The 20,886-nt window shown below is 37.9% G+C and overlaps 1 protein-coding gene across 4 annotated transcripts in view; it reads right to left on the bottom strand.

Annotated features, from left to right (window-relative positions):
• The window catches only part of lig (lingerer), a 409,731-nt gene that overhangs the window by 84,760 nt on the left and 304,085 nt on the right, over positions 1 to 20,886 (bottom strand). For 3 of the 4 annotated variants that reach the window (XM_067095720.1, XM_067095721.1, XM_067095722.1), the window contains one exon: positions 944 to 1,224. In XM_067095720.1, coding sequence (XP_066951821.1) covers positions 944 to 1,224 — 281 coding nt within the window. Of the gene's footprint in view, positions 1 to 943; positions 1,231 to 20,886 lie in introns of all 4 variants that reach the window. The other variant, XM_067095719.1, reaches the window with a different exon arrangement.

Genomic DNA, 20,886 nt, shown 5'->3' with positions numbered 1-20,886 from the left:
ATGTTTAACCCAGGTAAGAAGGGTACAGACAACTGGGTCTTGATCAAAGGAAGTCATGAACAATTTGCAAACACATCCAGGAAGACCTTGGCAGGTAAGCTGAAGAATGTTGACACTTGGGTATATGATTAGCCAAAAAAATAACAATAAGCCAATATAACACTAAACACTATGTCCTGCTCACCAACAAACCTTATTACAACCACTAATTAATAAAAATAAAAGCCACAAATGGATACCAAAACTGGGCATGTGAAAAGAGGGAAACAAATTGATGCACTATCATAAAAATGTCTATGGCTTCTTTGTAATAAAGCAAAATCAAGTAACCGGGGAAATTGACAAGAATATGCATATGAACCATGACAAAGCCATAATTACCAAGCCAAAAACCATGATGAAATTATGGCACAAAATAAATGGAACATGAATAATCTAGTAAATCTGTACTTCAAGAGCAACTAGCTTAAGATCGACAACCCAACCACTTGTAAATAAATAACTAAGACATATTTGGTGACTAACATGAATGTGATGAAAAAAATTGTGAAAAGGATTACAAGCATTTGTGCTGGTAAAAGCAAGAGGGAAACCAGAAATGTTGACAGTATATCCCATGAAAAAATGAAGTGGTGCAGGCAACATTAGTAAGAATGATTGTGCAGGTGCAGTGTTTTTTTTTTTTTTTTTAAATCTCAACAATTATGAGCCAGGTGTCAGTGTACTTGGATCACCAAATCCAAAGAAATTGGGCAATGAGTAAACAAAGATGGATTTTTTTTACTTAAAGGTTTCATGGAAAATATGGCATGTAACTTGTTCATAAACATATTTCTTATACAAATATCATCCACTAAAATGCTCAAAATAAAATTATAGAAAATAAAAACCAAAAAGTAAATTTCTTTATATGTGAAAAAAAAATTACAGAATGGCAGCATACCATGTGTGGCATCCTCTGCTGTAATAGTTGAAAATCTTCTAGAGAATACATGGCAGGCTGCTGAAGTCCAGTATAAAAAGCAGGTGGTAGAGCACCCTGTAATGCTGCTGCAGGAGGAGAGACATACTGTGAATGTTGTGCCATCATCTGCTGCTGATGTTGTTGCTGCTGCTGTTGCTGTTGCTGGTGCTGTGCTTGGTGCTGTTGCACCTGCTGTTGGTGCATGTGAGGTTGATGGTGGGGTACACCAGGAGGCACAGTTCCACCCAAGCTGCTTATTACTTTACCTGCAAAAATTAGTACCTTAACATCATACACAAAATGGTAAATGGCCAACATTCCATATTTCTAAGTCAGAACAACCCATCTGACAGTATTAACAGAATATTTAACATACCGGAATACTGTCTATACTGTAAATTACTACAATTAGAAAAATTATTGAAGATCAAATAAATGCTGACTTGAAAAGATACCCTTGACTGCTAATTATATGCAATGAAGATAAATGAGGTGTCAACCATAAGAAGGAATGCTTTTGCCATCCAACTGAAATCCTGTTTTTGCTGGTAACACTATTTTAACCTCCATTATGTGAGAAAGAAGGAATATCCCCTCAAACACTGCAAACAGGATTAAAATTCTTAAAAAAAAAAAATGCATCTGATTCTCAACCAGCACTTCTGTTACTGCTCTCTGGGCATAAGGAGGTACACTCATCACATTAAAAACAATGGAGTACCAGATTCAGACACCATCTCATAGGAAACACTGTAGACTCCTCTAATTATTCAAGGAATGTACCACATTACTATTTGCATTCCTGTTACTGTTATTACTGTCACTGGAGAAACAAATCCACAGCTTTGTAACTGTATAAATATATCAAAAATAAAACTACATACACAGAGCTTTCATTAATCTGTAAGATCCCCTTTTCACTCTCTTGAATAGTTTTATTTTTAAATATATTTGTACAGTTACATACCTGAGGCTTTGTTTCTCCATTTTAAGACTCAAGCTAGTATGAGTATTTTTGAATTATTATTATTATTATTATATTATAAATAGGCAGTACACCCTCTTTTATACACGTGGTGTTGAAGGTGATAAGTGCATCAGAGACATTCAGTTTGTATAGAGTTTTCTCTATTTTTCTAATAGCTGATTTTTCTAGGTTACTGCATTCTGCCAGAAACACACTGATATTGGTCATACTTGGAGAGGAAAGCAGGTTGCAAAATTAAGTAGTTAGGTTCATAGTTAGTGAGGTTGATATATTCTTGTTTCTGCTGCAGTAATCTCAGCTTACCACCATTAAGGGGCGCACTGACCACCAAATTTCGAGGAATTATCAATTTTTAGTTATTGATGGAAACAGCTTTGAAGACAGCATATCTAGAAAAATCGTATACTCCACAGTAGCAAGGAAACGAAGGAAAAATGCAAGAGAACGCACGGAAAACAGACACCTGGAAGAAGGGGGCAGAGAAAGGCCAAGATCACGAGGGGGTGGGGGTCACAGAGGAGGAGCCAGGTGATTATAGGATTAAAAGTACCCAGCACAAAGATATAAATACAGCTGGACTACGCGTCTGGTCACTGTACAGATACTTGATAATGTGGACTGTTTGTCCAAGAAAGCTTGTAACTTTTTCTGAATAAATACTCCATTAGATACCATCCAGTTTGAATGAGGTCCTTTTAGTAATTCTACTAATGCACAGAACAATTGTGTATGTGATAAAGTTAAGTTATATATATATATATATATATATATATATATATATATATATATATATATATATATATATATATGAAATTTTTTATCACACCGTGATTTATATACAATCATGAAGCTACAAATGTTGTTTAATATCCAATTCACGCTACTTGGGAATATCCTGATGGGGAATTTTATAGGTGATGATAAATAGATAAGTGCTTTGAACTAATTTGTTGTCCCATTCCAAGGTACGATACTTTCCAACAACTCCAGTCGATGGTCAAACCACTGAGCCACCAAGAGAGGTATAAGTTAATGCCAAGTCTGCCGAACTTATTTTTCCCATCGAGAGTAAATGTATGTATGTATGTATGTATGTATGTATGTATGTATGTATATATGTATATATTATATATATATATATATATATAATATATATATATATATATATAATATATAATATGAAGTATGACGTCAATGGTGTGGTTAAACTACTAGATAATTGATAGAACTGGTTTTTTATATTATATTTTTAGTACAGTTTTATCCTTACACTGTGGTATATGTTATGGCAAATCGAAAATCCATGAACAAAACAAAAAAATTTCTTTCAAAGTTCTCATATAGGTTACAAAAAGGAGGGAACCAGTTCAACCAGTGGAGGTATATGGTGGATGTTTTAAAATATACTAAAATGATTTTTGCATATGTAATGGCGAATCAATTTCCTTTAAAATGAGGTATGATTCATAGAAATTTTGCAAATTTTTTCTTTTATATTTTATAGTTGGCAAATAAATGATTTTTATCATATATATATATTACATACATGCCATATATATATATATATATATATATATATATATATATATATATATATATATATATATATATATATATATATATATATATATATATATATATATTATATATATATATATATTATATTATATATATATATATATATATATATATATATATATATATATTATATATATATATTATATAAATATATATATATATTATATATGATATATATATATATATTGTTTATATATATATATATATATATATATATATATATATATAGATATATATATATATATATATATATATATATATATATATATATATATATATATATATATATATATATAGATATATATAGATATATATATATATATATATATATATATATATATATAATCATATATATATATATATAAATATATATATATATGAATGAATTTTTATCACATAACCGTGATTCATATACATTATTACATATATATTATTTCAGGTACAAGCTAATTGGATATTCAAGGACGTTTGTAGATTAATGCTTGTATATGAATCAAGGTGATGTGATAAAAATTCATTCATAATAAGGATGTGTGCAACAAACGCACTACATGGTTAGCATGGCAGAGGCAGGTTGATATCGATTCTAAATACATATACCTGAGTTCGACAGGGATTTGTAGGTGGGAGTCAGTATCTACTTATACCTCACTTGTTGGCTGTGTGGTTAAAATCAGGTCACTGTAGTCCTGAGTTCTTGTCTTCGTGGTTCGAGCCCACAAGAAGACGAACTTATTATCAACATAAAAATTCCCCTTCGGGTAACATATATGAAAATATATTATTTCCGAGGCAGAGTGAATTGGATATTAAAGGACGTTTGTAGCTTAATGCTTTTATATATATATATATACAGGTTGACCATCACTAATCCGGCATCATTGGGACCTGGAGGGTGCCGGATTAGCCATTTCGTCGGGTTAGCCATTTATTAGGCTAGAATACACGAAACACAGTAGCTAAGCACCTCATCTTAGAATTAAAATATCCCATAAATGAGTAGAAGTTGGTTAATAAAGAAAAGATAATTATCAAATATAGGTAGTGCTCGAGTTACGATAATTCGACTTACGATATTTCGAGTTTACGATGGGGGTTAGCAATTAATACCAGTATGAAAATATTTAGGTAATATTTTTAGATTTTGCGCAGGCGCAGGCAGCAGGTACAATCAGGCAGCGAGAGAGACCAACTTACAATAGAAAAACTTCTTTTCCTCCATCTCTTTATTCCATCTGCTAGTTAAAAACGTAAAAGAGAATGATAAAAGTATTGTTAGTAACGTTATACTCTTGCATAAATGCGTACAGCCATAAACAATCGAACGGGAAACTGTTGTTTTGCTAATAATCGTATCGGATAACAACTGTTTTGCTTGTATTTCAACCATCATACGGTAATACACAATTACTGTAGGAACGGTACAATAGGACTGATATATTTTTTACACTATACCCTTATTCGCTTTGGAGAAAAGATCGACAGGGAAATATACTGCTACAGTAACCTTAGGCTGCAAGTTGTAGCTGAAGCTGAGAAAAATGTTCAAGCTGCTAATGACTATAAATTATCGTGCATCGGCAATATGGATGAAACTCGACCGTAAATAAAACCGGAGAGAATGTATTCTAATCAAAATTAATGGGCATGAAAGAATACAAATTACTAGCGTTTTCATGCCGATAAAAGATAAATACGTAAAGCTCGTATTATGATGAAATCAAGAGAAAATAGCAAACGGAATCTTGATTTTTTTTTTACACAAAACAAACATGCCCCCAAAACGTCATATATATTAACGAAAAAACAGCTACGTTAATTTCACAACAAGACGTATTTAAGTTATATTTAGACTTTAAAACACTTCATATAACGAAAAATATCCTTGTTCCAAATAAATAAAGTATCCATATTCATTTACGCTAACTAGAAGCAAGAAAAGCGCTTTGAACTTAGTTAAATGCGGCAAATAAACACCACGATATTGATTCCCAAAACAAAACATTGATCACAATTTATAATACAAAAGCAGTATGAGAATATACGCAACTGGAAACAATGTAGTAAAGCATAACTTCTCAAAAGATCCATGAAAATTATGCACATTCATTGTGTTGATGTTTGTATAATACTGTTAATATGTGAATAGAGTTCAGTATAATGTAGGCTAAGCTACCAGTTTGTTGATGCAGCACACTGCCCCACCAAATCGAAGCGGCCGGCGAGCGAGTTAGTGCAGTGACCCGGGGAAATTTGAAAATTAGTGCAGAAACATTAGAAATTACTCTAGCCGAAATTTGTGCCGGATTACTGATTGTTCCGGACTACTGATTGCCGGATTAGTGATGGTCAACCTGTATATATATAATATACCCATTATTCGCAGAAAATTCACCCATTCGCAGTATTATTCACTGAGAAATATTTACTAATTACTGTATTTTCATATAATTTTCATGAATAAATACACTTTTTTGTGATAAAACTATTAAAATACTCAGGGGAACAGTGGTACTTTTGTACGTGTTAGTGAGAACAATCATGCTATCAACTGGGAAGGGGCAAAAAGGATTGTATGTTCTAATAATGCACTGGAAAGGAATATCATTGAATCTAGCTTTATAAAAGAAAGTTACAACCATAATATGAATATCAGTCAAGGGATGTATAAACTTGATCCTTTAATATCAAAAGAAATTTGTAAATTGTTTAAATTTTAAGGCAGGCAGTAGAGATGCATGAATATAGGATTATCATATTTGTAAGCACAGTACAGGGGTAGTAGTGCAATGAGTTTCCAAACTCCGCCTCCCTGACACCTGTCAGGTGTGGATCTGAGGTCGCCTAAGGTCAGTATGTTTATCAGTATTGTCCCCTGAGAGTATATTGTGATTTTTAGCCAAATGAGATTTGAAGGCCACTCCTACCTCGACACCGGCCGGTGGGTGGATACGTAGTCTCTAACGGTTGTGTATGTTCGTCAGTACTGTTCTTGTAGTATACGTATTTGTGACTTCTTATACTCTGTATCAGTCCTTCGTCAATGGCTTGGAAATAAAGTCGAAACCGGTCAGGACCTACACCCCGTCTCTTATTTTCACCAGTGGTAATGTGTGATATGCTTATATGTCACTAAATAGTGCATGATAATATATTTAGCCAAGGCCACAGGAAAAATAAAAGGAGTACCAAGCGCTTTCGTGTTTTTTCCAATTATCAGCACCAATATTTGTGCACTGGCACCAATACATACCTAACAGAGGCACCGGTACCGAAAATCAGCGTTTTTTGGTTATCGCCGATTTTCGCTTATTGTCACGCCGTCAGAACAAAAACCCCGGCAATAACCCGGGACTACCTGTACATATACATAATATAAATATAAATATATACATATATATATATATATATATATATATATATATATATATATATATATATATATATATATATATAGGCAAAATTAGCTCTTTGTCTTTGTTTTCAAATTATATCATTTATATGTTCTTATGTAACGGACGGAAGAAAAGCCCCAAAATGGCAGAATTCTTTAGGTTTTTGATTTATATGCAGTTTATATTTGAACATTAAAAGTAAGGTTTTCTTATGATTTTGCGATTTTTATGTTAACTGACGATGTTAATGGAAGAACTGGGACTGTATACAAATTAGCTCTTGTATGTCTTTGTTTTGAGTTATATCATTTATACTTATGTAACAAGATTTCTTTATGATTTATATGTATATGATGAACTGATTTATATAGCGATTTATAACTGAGATGTAATGGAAAACCTGCTATCTGTCTGTGTGCCTTTGTGATCAGGGCATAATGGACAAATACCGCTGAACTCTGAGGTGCCAAACAACCACTGATGGTTTGGCTTGAGTGCCACAAAGGGCGTCCATACACAATGTTTCTATTGGCCTTTTTTTAACATCGGAGCCAATAATCGAAGACCTAAGATCTGAGGACCCCGAGGCAGGTTCTGCTTAAAAGTTATTCCCTCAGTCTAGCATAGGCGGGTAATAGGTGCAGGTTATTGTTAAGGCAGTGGTGGGCAATGAGTACTGCCTTATAGTACCCCGACCGTAGCTGCATAAATTAACATAACATTAGTTACAGGGTCCTGTGTAATGTTAATGATAATATATGAGTTTTAATTGTATCCTAAGTGCTTCATTTGTATTAGTAGAACCCTTATATGACCGAGCACGGGTCATATTTTTGTTGTAAGTCGTGGGTGTTGCCAGTACATAATAAATAACCTCGTGGTTGTAAAAGTCAAATAAACAATGCAAACTAGAAGAGAAATGGCATGTGGCGTCAGGGGTACCAGTGCTAGCAGAACCAGTGATGCCAGCAATAGCAGTGCCAGGGAAGAGGACAATGTGAAAAAGCTGTCAACTACTATCCAACGTGCGTTAAAAGAGATGCATCAATTAGCAAATGAAATCAAAGATAGAAGTAAACCCGTCAACCCGCCCATGATTTTGGCAATGTCATGTCATTTTCGCAACCGAACCAAGCATGATCAGTCAAAATCATAAAACAACTGCCAGTGCAAGATGGATCAGTGCCTGAGTTTGATAACTCAGGCCATGGGGAAGGTTTCCTTCCGATCAATCCTTTATAAAGTGTATTGAAAATGCCACCCTAGGCTGGTCAGATAGAGAAAGAATTGTGCAAGCGAAGCAAAAGGTGATGACAAATGCCGCCCGGCAAGAAGCTGGGACGTAAGTTATTCAGCTGACTGGAGGACTTTCAAGCAGTGCCTCTCTTAACAATTTGCCCTACACCAGGAAGAGAAAATGGAAATGTTGGAGATATATAGGGCCCAGACTTGGGGTGGGGGGAGTCGATTATGAAAGTCTCACCCCTGAAGAAGAACAGACCGTGGAGGGAAAAGAAGCCTTCTGCCGACGCATGCGGAGGGGATTTCTTCCCACCTCCATGGTGGGATCCCTATATGACAACAAGCCCTTGCAGGCCTCACTAAAGAAGGTGCAACTACTGCTGAACCACGAACGACAATAGCAAGCAGGTGGGGGGGGGGGCGCCACACGCCACCTCACAACCGCTATATGCAACAGTTAAACAGCCTGGGCAAACCGGCCCTCAACCAGCCCCACCCATCATCCAGGGGGCTGGGTCCCGCAGCAAGGGACCTCGAAGAAGCAAGGGGAAAACAGACAGGAACAGCGCAGCTGGCCTTTGCTGGAGATGTGGGAAGTGGGGCAATCTGCAGGCCCAGTGCCCCTCTTCCACTGAGAAATGAAGTTTTTGACGCAATGCGACTGACCACCTAGTGAGCACCTGTACAAAAAATGACGTCAGCCGGCAGAACAACGCTCCCCCTGCACCAAGGCCACATAGGGGAAGGCGGCAGAGAGGAGGAGCTGGAGGGGACCCTGGCGACATCCATGCCCAGCAGGGCCAAATAATGACTGTGACCCCAGCAGAACAAAGGACGCCTTGTTGGGGAGGGGGGAGCCAGCCAACCACCCGAGAAATAGTGGAGAACCTTCCACCAGTGGCCACTGCTCCTACCCAAAAGCTGAGAGTGCCAGGAGGAGAGAGAATGCAAGAGCGTTCCTCCTGCCCTCAGTCCACAAGAGAGACTGCCGTGCCACTGATGTCAGTACAGGTAGGAGAATGCCAGGAAAGTGTGGGTCAGTACAGCCCATGAGGGGTTGCCTAGTTTTACATACAGCTGGCAGCCATCAGATGGTAACCTAAAGGACTGTGAAGCAACAGGTAACCATCGATGGGTGAGCCGTGACACAAACCTTCTATGTAGTGCCATCATTATACGTGGAAGGAATCACAGTAATATTAGGAATTGAATTCATCTGAAAGAACAAAACAATTACTGGCACAGACGGAAAAGGGACTGAAGTATTTCTGAGAGGAGAATAAATCCCTGTAAAAGAGGGAGACAGAGATGCATAAGTCTCCCTAAGCTCGAATGGAGGTGAGGGCAGAATACCCACTACCCCAGAGGTGGGAGATGTGGCACCACCTCTCGTTCCTAACCACAACACCCGCACAAAATATACCACACAGCACATTAGTTATAATCAAACCCCACCAAAAATGGGAAGACTTTACCATCCCGGTTTTGAGCGAGGTGATGCAAGGTGAAGCAAATGTGCCCTTTATTAATGTTAGCGATCAGCGCATTGTGTTAGACAGTGGGTCGATATGTGACCCTGAATCTTGTGAAATAGCAGACGCCTCTCACACACTCGTGACCTTGGGCAGCACACTTCTAGGCCACAGTGAAGAGTGTCAGGGTAGACTCCTCCGAAACAGCTGGTGGATCTACCAATTACTTATCAGAAAATTGTAAAAGAAATTGTAAAGGTTATCAAGATGTAATCGCAACTGGCGACGAAACCCCAGGCAGAATGAATAATTTCCCTTTTGTTACAGAGACCATGAATCACCCAACCATAAGATCTACGCCTTACAGGATTCCAGCTTGTTACCAATGGGAAATGGGGAACAAAATTAATAAATTAAGGGAACAAGGGACAATTAGAGAAAGAATCTCTGTGGGCCTCACTAATTGTGATGGTTAAAAAGAAGGATGGTTGTCTTAGGCTATGTATTGATTATAGAAAGTTAAATAGTACTACAAAAGACAATGCGTTCCCATTGCCTTCTATCGAAGAATTGTTGATTAAGGTCAGGGATAGTATATTCTTTACCACACTGGATTTAAAGTCAGGCTATCATCAAATACCTATAACAAGAGTAGCAAGGAAAAAACTCCGGAGTTTACAAGATACCGTGTAGCAATTGTAATGACATTTACGTAGGCGAGACAGGTAGATCGCTCTCGCAAAGAACAACAGAGCACAAAAGATCAGTATGTTATGCTTGGAGAGTTGAGGATTTTCCACATATCAGAAATACCACGACATGTCATAAACTGGAGTGGAGGCGGTTCAGTTTTCAAAGTAGCTGTCTGTACAAAAGAAAGATGCTGGAATCTGCTATCATCAATCAAACCAACAATATGAACCTGTCAGGAGGACATTGGAAATCGGACGACATCGACGCCTTAATCCTCAGACCCCTCCTGAAGAAGATGACCCAAGAAACGCGACCTCCAGATCATCGCTAAGCAGGAGCTAATGAAGACCAAAACCACTGAGGATTAGTCTTTCTCCTCCTTAAGAAGCGGTCACTGCTCATATCAGACCTTAAGGCCACACAGCATGTTTTGTATATATACCCTTGTAACATCTCATCTGTCCATATTCTGCAGTGAACAGGGGCACAGATATATATATATATATATATATATATATATATATATATATATATATATATATATATATATATATATATATATATATATATATAATATATATATATATATATATATATATATATATATATATATATATATATATATATATATATATATATATATATATATATAATATATATAATATATATAATATATATATATATATATATATATAATATATATAATATATATAATATATATATAATATATATATATATATATATATATATATATATATATATATATATATATATATATATATATATATTCTCGGTCCTCGACTGTACTATATCTAGACATAATCGGATTTCAATAAATGTTGAGTAAATTTTCTTGTGGAGCTCAGAGCAACAAACGAATCCGACCGATGAATCATATGATGTTTGGCGAAAAAGAGGTTTGTGACTGCGCTAGCTGGCGTTGGTGGCGTTCTTCCCGTACTTGTTCGCATTTGACACACGTACTGCTGCGCTGCTGCTGTTGAAAAATAAGCCAGATTATCACATTAAATTAATACAGTATTTATAAGCCGAATTACTGTATGTCTGTTATCATAAATTAAGAAAAATTTCTAAATTACGTCGAACTACGGCAGCTACTGTGAATATAAACAAACCACAGCACACGCCCTGGTGGTGTATCGCCAGTACAATTACATAAAGATTCAATACTTATGGTAGATTTCATACAAGTCTACTGGAATAGTGTACAAAATCACTATAAAGCATCTTTCAATCACTGTAAAACATCTTTCAGTAAATGTTACTGAAAGATGTTTTACAATGAGCCCCAATACACTATTCAATTACACTAAATTTCCCAAAACATTGAATGTTTATGTACCAATACGCGATACGCCACCGAACGTGCTCTGGTTTGTTTATGTATCTGCCACAAGCTGCGAGTTCGGCTTGTAATTAGAAATTTTCTTGAGCCTATGATAACAGGCTGTACAATGTTCGATTTACGCTTCTGTATTAATATTTAATGTGATAATCTGGCATTCCAATGTTGTCATTATTAACAACGGTTTTCATGTGTACCTGTTGCAGTACATTCTGGCAGTGCCTATAGGCTACCTAGCCTAGCCTATGGCATTCAGTTTTTTGATACAGTAAGCATTTAAAAATGTAAAAGTGCTTCCGATACGTTAAGTTATTCAACTCTGAACTTATTTAATTGTAATTGTGTAAGTTTTGTATAAAGCAAGGACCCAGAGGTAATGACTGGTGGTCAGGAATGGATTAATCCATTTCATCTATTTCTTATGGGAGAATTAACTCAGAATTCGACAAAATCGAATCTCGACACTTCAGACGATTGGCGTGGGGACAGTTCTACTGTATATATTTGTGGGATATGTCCACTCCCTCCTGTAAATTTCAGTATTATTTAATTTTGAAATAATCTGCTATTGTTGACTATCGGTTGGAAATTAAGCGAGGCGGCGGAGCAGAAACAAACCTATTTGAACCAGATAATAGCACGTTAGCACCCAGAAGAATTAGGCCTCGTAACAACCCCTAAAATCATGCGATCCGAAACAATGAAAACCCCTTTTCCACCCATCACTTGCTGATGGGAGGCATATAGGATTTTAATCTGTAAACTGTAGTCCTAAGACCTTCTTTCCTCTTTCGTTGCTGGCGTATGACTCCTTGCAGATGCGGATGGCCCAAAAGTTCGAATTTCAAGGCATACATGTGTTTTGAAAGCAAGCGCAGATCCTCCTGTGACCTGAATCCGTGGCGCCCGCGTGCTGCATTTTCCTGCTCCGCTGTCCGCTGGTTGAACTGACTTGACGGACAACTGGGGCGGTGGTAAAGCAGCAATGGTGCAAGGTTTGATGCGTTGCAAGTAGTCAATAGCCAGCCCTTTGTTACTTAAACTCTTAAAATTCCATTTCTTTAAACTGCTCCTTCCCCTCCACAAAACAATCCTCCCTGTTGAGTCTGCCTGCATCCCATATCTCGCCATTTACGTGCCTTGAATTCAAGTAAAGATCCCGTGATAACCATCAATTATCCCTCCCCCCGTGCAATTTAAGGGCTATTTATGTTAAGCAATACCATTGTTAATTTTCTCTTTGTGTGAGTGTGATCACGTGTTCCATTGTTAGAATAAAACAGCTACAGTTTTAGATTGTTGCCTCGTGATTTCATTATAATTATCCGCTGGGCTATGTAGGCTAATATTTAAGTGTAGGTATCCCCATTTATAAAGTTCCATTCCCCCTTCAATGTGTCTCTATGATTAATCTGGGACATCTCTCTTTCAGGAGAGACAAGCGGACGATCGCCTCCGTTAACTGACCATCTCGATCTGCCACTGAAAGAAAATTCCTGAGTCGCAGTCATTACCAAATCCGTTGTGGCAAAAATGTTATGCAGTTATTCCCATCCTGGAGTTCCATCATTTGCATTACTGAGACTATTTACGATTGTAATCAGGGCAAGACAGTATTATTATTATCATTGGACTGATTGGCATTGCACATTGGTCCCATTATTAATCAGCAACTTACTTTATTTGCCAATCAATACATTATTGTTCCATGTGTCCTATAACTGGATCTGCCCCCTTAGTTGTATATTTGTTTTGTTTTGCCTCTATTGTTTACCTGCTAAGTCTCTGTAAACAAACCCCTGTAAATTTGTAAAAATTTAATTTAATGGCGACCTTATAGTTAAATTGTAAATCAGGAGAAAATCTAAGGTAAGTTTTCTTGGTTTCGTGGCAGCATCAATAACAACTCTGTTTCAATTTCTCACCAACCAAGACATTCCAGTTTATGTCAGTGGTGACCACTTGCCAGGATTAGTCTATTAGCGTTAATTAGCCTCGCTATTAAGCTAGACTTGAAAAAACTAGGAATATATAAAATTAATTATTTCAATTCACGATAATCATTTCATTATTCAAGAGCACAGGAAAGCGATCGGAGCCGACAATTTGGTAAACAGAGTGTGTGCATGTTCGTAATATTAAAGGAATAAGAGAAGTAATATTAAAATTTCTTTAAAGAAACGCAACAATTCTCGTATCGTATAAGCATTCATAACCCAGGAGAAAGTTAAGTATACCTTAATTTTACCAGACCACTGAGCTGATTAACAGCTCTCCTAGGGCTGGCCCGAAGGATTAGACTTATTTTACGTGGCTAAGAACCAATTGGTTACTTGGCAACGAGAACTACAGCTTATTGTGGAATCCGAACCACATTATAGCGAGAAACAAATTTCTATCACCAGAAATAAATTCCTCTAATTCTTCATTGGCCGGTCGGAGAATCGAACGCAAGCCCAGCAGAGTGCTAGGCGAGAACGATACCAACCCGTCCAATGAGGAACACACTACTGAATAACATGGGCTTTACTTTGCTTTAGCTATTTTGTTACAACACAAAAAAAAATATTGTATAACATTTAAAAAAAACATTTTACATAAAAAAATCAAACCTCTCTCTCATTTGCAACACCCAATACAGTAGGTGTATATGGGTTATCCCCACAGCCTACCTGGGTTTACCAACAGCCTACAATGGTTTTATCACATTTTGTTTTACTTGTGTACTTTTCTTATCAGTTGTCACCATAATGTATCAAAACTTTCATTACAAAATACGCTAACGTAAAAATATTATAAATGTCCCTGTAACTCAAAATTGCACACAATACCTTCAGTTAAAGATAATCAAAATATGCTATCAACCCAATGTAGTTTATATACAGTATATGTGGTACTTTACATGAGATTTGCTATCCCAGCTTCAAAGTAAGATATCTTTGCACACAAGCATGTTTCTTTAAATTTTTTTTAAATTGCAACAATACTAATGGTTAGTAATACTTGAAAAAAAAGTTAAGTATTAATACTTGAAAATGTAGTACCACCCAGATTTGCTGAACTAGCTTTTAATAGAGTACCACAGCACAAAAATGATGTATTATTCATGTATATCAGTCATTACTGAGTTTGTTGCTTGATCAGCTGTAGACTGCACAAGCCACTGTTTGCCAATGGGAACAGCATATCCTGGCAGAGCCCTGGCAGGGACTATTCCCCTACCTTTCCCGGCAGAGTCCTCATCCTGGCTGGTACACCAGGACACTGGAATCCAAGACTTCCCTGTATGATTTCTCTGATAGATAGCAAGAGTCATTCATTGGAATATGTGCCGCAAATAACGGTCATGATGTGGACTTCGCTACTGAACTTTCCCTTCTTCCTTGGAAGATACTCTGGGCTCTCTCAAACAATAACTTGATAATGAAGTAAACCTCAACAGAGCCCACCCTTTTCCCCCCTGAAGCTCCTGTTCAGTCCAGGGATTATGGTCCTTCATCAGAGACTCCCAAGGCTTTGCAAGGCAGTGACAATGAGGCTGCCTGGCCCAATCCAGCCAGGCAGAGGTTCCAAATAGAGTGATTCTGTTTATGGCTTGCTCAGAGTTTCAGGACATTACAGTCACAAGGCAATCTTCGATACGAATTCCTAATGGGCATTCAAAACAGCGCAGGACAGAGTTAGATGTTATGGGGATTCAAAACATCTCAGGACACTGATTAGATGTTATCTCCAAGATATTTTCTTCAAGTTATTCGAAGAAAGAATATAAAGTTTTCAAAAGCCACATGCGCAGACTGGTTCTCTTGCAAAGAAAATTAGTTCCTGGGAGCAAGCTAACAAAAAGTCCAGGGCCAAAAAAAAAAGTTGAGTCAAGTCGCTTAAATCCCTTTAGATTCATAAGACTAACTGGGGTTCGACCTTCCTACTTCACAGTTCTGATTGGATCTAATACAGCATCTAATTCAGGCTACAACCCCCTAAAAACCAGGAGGATCATGTACAAAAAATATATGCTCCTGATACAGTACTGATACCCATGGTGTGAATTCCTCAATGTGTATCCACAATACTTCATGAATAGAATGAAAACATTGACTAAGGTGGAATACATAAAATTTTGGAACTGAACTGCTTTTCCCAATACAGAGTGGTGCTTGGTCTCTCCTTCAGTACAAATTTAGAAACTGGCAAAGGAGATAGTTATCTTCCCGCTAGTGTGGCAATTAAAGCCACAGAGTTAACCTTTTTTTTTCAGTTTAACAATAATTATGGTATCTTCTCCAACACAGATTCTAATACACCCTTTGAGTGCCTAATGCCCCTTCACTTCTATAACAACTGGGTGTGTGGAGGCCAGATTTCAGAACTTGGAAATCCTGAGGAGTGAAAAAATGACAGAAATCATGCAATTTATTTAAGCCATCCCAGTATCTGACAACCTCACAAAAGAATAGACAACACTTGTCGTTCCTTTTGAATGAAAAATGCTCCCACTTGACGCTTTCCAGGCATTTCAGAGCTTTATTAAATCGCCTGTTGAATGATAGAGAACATACAATAGATACACCACAATAGGAGGCTATGCTCAGACTGAGTGTAAAACGCAGCCGTACATTTGGAGAGACAACCAGTGATGTGTGGCTATAGAGGGATGAATAAATTTGTTTGTATTTAGCATTTCCCAACGTGTAGAGAGAGAGAGAGAGAGAGAGAGAGAGAGAGAGAGAGAGAGAGAGAGAGAGAGAGAGAGAGAGAGAGAAGAGAGAGAGAGAAGAGAGAGATTATCGTTAGTGAGTGCTTGGTTGTTAGAGGATGAGTCATTGGATTTGTTTAGTAGCTGTCTGTCTGTGGAATATGTGAAGGATTTTTGGTTTTAGAGGTGATTTTTAGTCCAAGCTAGTGCCGGTCAGTGGTTCTTGTGTGGGACAGTTTTGTGCTGTGCTTTTCTTTTCACAGGAGTTGTTGGTTTTCTTGTTGGTGTGCTGTTGTTTGTGTGTGTTCTGTTTCTTTTTGTATTTCCTTGTGTGTTTGTGGTTGTTTGCAGTTATTAGTTTATTCTGTGACCTTTATCCATCTCCAGCAACGAAGATCAGGGTGGTGTTGTTTGTTGTTTTGTTTGTGGGTTTGAATTCCGCCACATTAATTTGCGACCAACGTGGAGGGCTGTTGTATAAGTGCTGTTAGGATTGTTTGTGGTGGGTGAGTGAGAGTAAGAGGTCCCAGGATGGTGAGATGCGAAAGTGAGAACTCCGGTGTGGGGAACTCCAGGAGTAGGCGGAGGAGGAGAATGGGGCTGAGGTGAGAATTTGGAGTTGAGGAGTCGAGGATTGGAGGAGGGAATGCTAAGGAGTGCAAAAGAAGAAATGAAAAGGAGATGAAAGGTCAGAAGAGAATGGAAGGGATGGATAAAGGTTGGAGGAATGATGAAAAATGTGGAAATGATGAAAGGGTATGTTCCACGGGTGTTTTTGGAGAAGGGGCTGTTGGAGGCAGGTCCTCTGGGCATTGAAGGGCAGAGAAAGAAAAGGAAGAAGTGAATGAGCGTGAGTGATGAAAGTGATGTGGAAATAAGGAAGTAAACTTGAGAGAGAATGAAAGAGGCAGAAGAATTGGGAAGGGAATGAAAAGCAAGGGAAGGAACAGGAGAGAAGTAAGGATAAGTCGGGAAGAAAGAAAAAAGGGAAGAAGGGAAGGAGAGAGAGCTGGTAAGAAGGGTGAGTGGGAAGGCGGAAAGAGGAGAGGGTGAAGGCAGTAGTGATGATATGAGGTGGATGGAGGTGAGTGGATAAGGGAAGAAGGAGTGTAATGAGTAAGATGAATGTAAGTGCGGAAGTGGACTCTTTTTGTATTCGGAAGAGGGTATGAAGGGACAGAAGTGAAAGTAAGCGAGTGAGAGTGAAAGTGAAAAGAAGTGAGAGGCTATGTATGTGAGGTACGATTGTGAAGGTATAATGAGTATGGAAGTAGGGATGTACATGATTTCTTTAGGGAGTATGAAAGGTTTTAATCAGGATGTAAGTATGGGGAGAGTAAGAGAGAGTGTGGGCACGAGAGTGGAGAATATTTTGACTGGGTTTTACTTGATATATGGGTTATTATGATATGGGAGATGTTGAGTATGACAAGGTGAAAGCTAGACTAGTTGAGCAAGCGAGAGGCGTGTATGCTTGAGTGTTGAGAGTATAAGAGGAAAGAATGGATTTGATGAGGTAAAGCAGAAATGAAAGCTGGAAACCTTGCATGCAGCATGCTTGTAGGTTGGAGACACTGGCAAGGAAGAAGTTTGGGGATGGTGGGATAGATGAATGTAAGGAGTTAGTAGCAGAAAGTTGTTAGAGACAGTGCCAGATGGAGTAGAGAATTTGTGAGCAGGCAGAAGGAGAAGAAAGATGGGCCCAGTGAAAAGGGTGACTTGGGGAGAAATTTTGGGGTGCAGGAATTATGGACTTGACAGGGTTCAAAGAGGCAAGTGTGAGTGTGGGGCTGGAGATTGGAAATGAGAGAGAGTGCAGAGTTTGGAAGCTTTAGGGATGCAGTGAGGGCCCAATGAGAATGGCTAATAGTGTAATAGATAGGAGTGTAAGAGCCGTGTGGAGGTGCCAGTGAGGATGAATGGTGGGTTTGTAAGGAACAGGGTTGGGCGGGTTAGGAGATAGTAGTGTACAAAGGGAAGGTGTCGGTGAGTGGAAGTCGGCAGTGTTTTAGATGTGGAAAGGAAGGACATACAAAGAATGAGTGTAGGTGGGGCTTTAGGGGCGTGTTTAGGTGTGGGCAATGGAACATTTGGTAAGGAGTGTACGAAAGATAGGGGTTAAATGCTACAGGTGCGGACAGGTGGGTCATATTGCTAATGGTTGCAGAATTTGCCAGTGAATGTAATATGTGGCAACTGTGGTAGAATGGGCATTATCACGAGAATGTGTTCCAGAACCGAGGCGAAGTGTGGCGAATGTGGAATGGAAGGGCATGTATCAAGTGTATGTAGGCGAAGAATTTGACTGTGACAGCGGAGTCGGGAAGCGAGTGTGAAGGGGTTCCAAATGGGTGGATCTTTCCAGGATTGGCGGTGCGTGTGATGCGTATGCGTGAGGGCTTGTGTATGGAGGATCAGCAGTGTTTTGATAAGTATGGTAGAAAGCGTAGAAAGGAAGAATGTAAGTGAGCGGAATGATCGTGAGATTTGTGTGATACGAGAGGTGTAGGTGCCCAGGGAGATTGAAAATGGTGATAAAGCATGTCACGGATGAATGGGATGGTATGAATAGAACATTATAGCATATCACGGAGTTTGATATAACTGAGTTGACTGAGCATTGTAGGGGTGAGTGAGCGGTTGGAGGTGGCCAGTGTAAGAGAGTAAGAGGCGTAGCAGTGATGAGCAGTGATTGAAAGCATGAATGGTCGTTGCAAAATTGGAAAGGTCAATGACGGAGAATGGGATGGGTTAGTTGAAGAATTGGGGAGGTATTTGGGAACGAGTTAGAAGGTATAGATGAGATTGTGAATTGAAATTGAGAGTGGTAATAGTGAAAGAGATGGCGTGAATCCCGAGAGAAATGGAGAGAAAATGCTAAATCTGAATATTTGCTGGAAGAAGCCGAGTCTGAGAGAATGATTGTGCCAGCGGCTTGGCGTTCTAAGGACCTGCTAGTGAGCATCCATGGAATTGTTCACGTAAGGCGATTTGAATGCAGTGTGTAGGTGTTGGTTGGGAAATGCTAAAGGGGAGAATTATAGAGGGATGAATAAATTTGTTTGTGTTGCATTTCCAACGTTTTGTGTGAAGAGAGAGAGAGAGAGAGAGAGAGAGAGAGTTGTCGTTAGTGAGTGCTTGATTTGTTGGAAGAGGATAGAGTCATTAGTTTTATTTACGGCGCTGTCTGTCTATGGAGATATGTGAGATTTACCGGTTTGGAGTGAGTTTTTTAGTCCAAGCTAGTGCCGGTCAGTGGTTCTTGTGTGGGACAGTTTTGTCGTATGCTTTTCTTTTCTGGGAGTTGTTGGTTTTCTTGTTGGTGTGCTGTTTGTTTGTGTGTGTGTTCTGTTTCTTTTTTGTATTTCCTTGTTGTGTTGTAGTTTGTTGCAGTTGTGGTTATTCTGTTTATCCATCTCCAGCAACCGAAGATCAGGGCGAGTGTTGTTTGTTGTTTTGTTTGTGGGTTTGAATTCCGCCACATGGCTAGATGCAAGGCAAAACAGAGGGTAATGTGTGGGTACTAGCTTTGACTGATGATTTGTTTTGATCATGTTTTTGCTTGCTGGTATGCTGTGTAAAATTTGAAATTCATTTGAAATTTTTTTCCCCTGCAGCTATCCGTTGGATGATGGATCAGCAAAGACTACGGTCCAACTATTTTGATAATTAACCCTCTGAGATACTCTTGCTGATTATAGTCATCATCCATTTTTCCACCTGAGATTCTGATCAAATGTTTTTTTTTTTAAATATTCAACATAAATTGTAAAAAGTGTCAAAACTGAAGGTGAATATGGTGTGTATGGATGCTTACTGTTGTCATGAAGACCAATATACATTCTAATTTATACCAAATTTGGTAAGTGGTGTAAACCGATATTCCACTCGGCAAACTTAAGGAACTCAAGAATATCTAACTTTTAAATTTTTTATATGCTTTGTATTATTATATGTGGCTCAAACAGTAATGAGATTCATATCATTATAATGACAATTTCTCATATTTTACACTGTGTATAACCAGAAATTATATATTTTTCACTAATTTATAGTTAATTTTTTTTTAAACAAAAATCTTTTCATTATGGCTAAATTTTACTCTTCATTAATACATGATGTACATGTTACGAAAAGTGATAAAAAAAATTACTAGTCAACATTTTTGCTCAGTGAAGGGCATGTTGTGATCCTGACAGACTCTGACCTCCCCAAAAATCTCAAGAGTAAAATGGCATAAGAGAAAGAATCCAATGAGTGGTAAGTAAAATTTATGTAACGTAAGTGAACCTTGTGTTCAAATGGGTATGATCTTTTTAAGCAGCCCCAAGTTTATGATGCCGAGAGGGAAAGAAGGAATGAATAGATACATGAGATAAGGAGGATGATTAAAAATTGGAGTAATGAATAGTAAATACAAAAATGAATGGTAAAAGAATAAACTATTGCAATGTTCATAAATAAACTGAATATGAATAAGTATTTACATTCT

The sequence above is a fragment of the Macrobrachium rosenbergii genome, chromosome 51 (genome assembly GCF_040412425.1).
Source record: "Macrobrachium rosenbergii isolate ZJJX-2024 chromosome 51, ASM4041242v1, whole genome shotgun sequence".
Lineage (NCBI taxonomy): Eukaryota > Metazoa > Arthropoda > Malacostraca > Decapoda > Palaemonidae > Macrobrachium > Macrobrachium rosenbergii.
The sequence above is the reverse complement of the archived record's forward strand: the minus strand, read 5'-3'. Positions and strand labels throughout refer to the sequence as shown.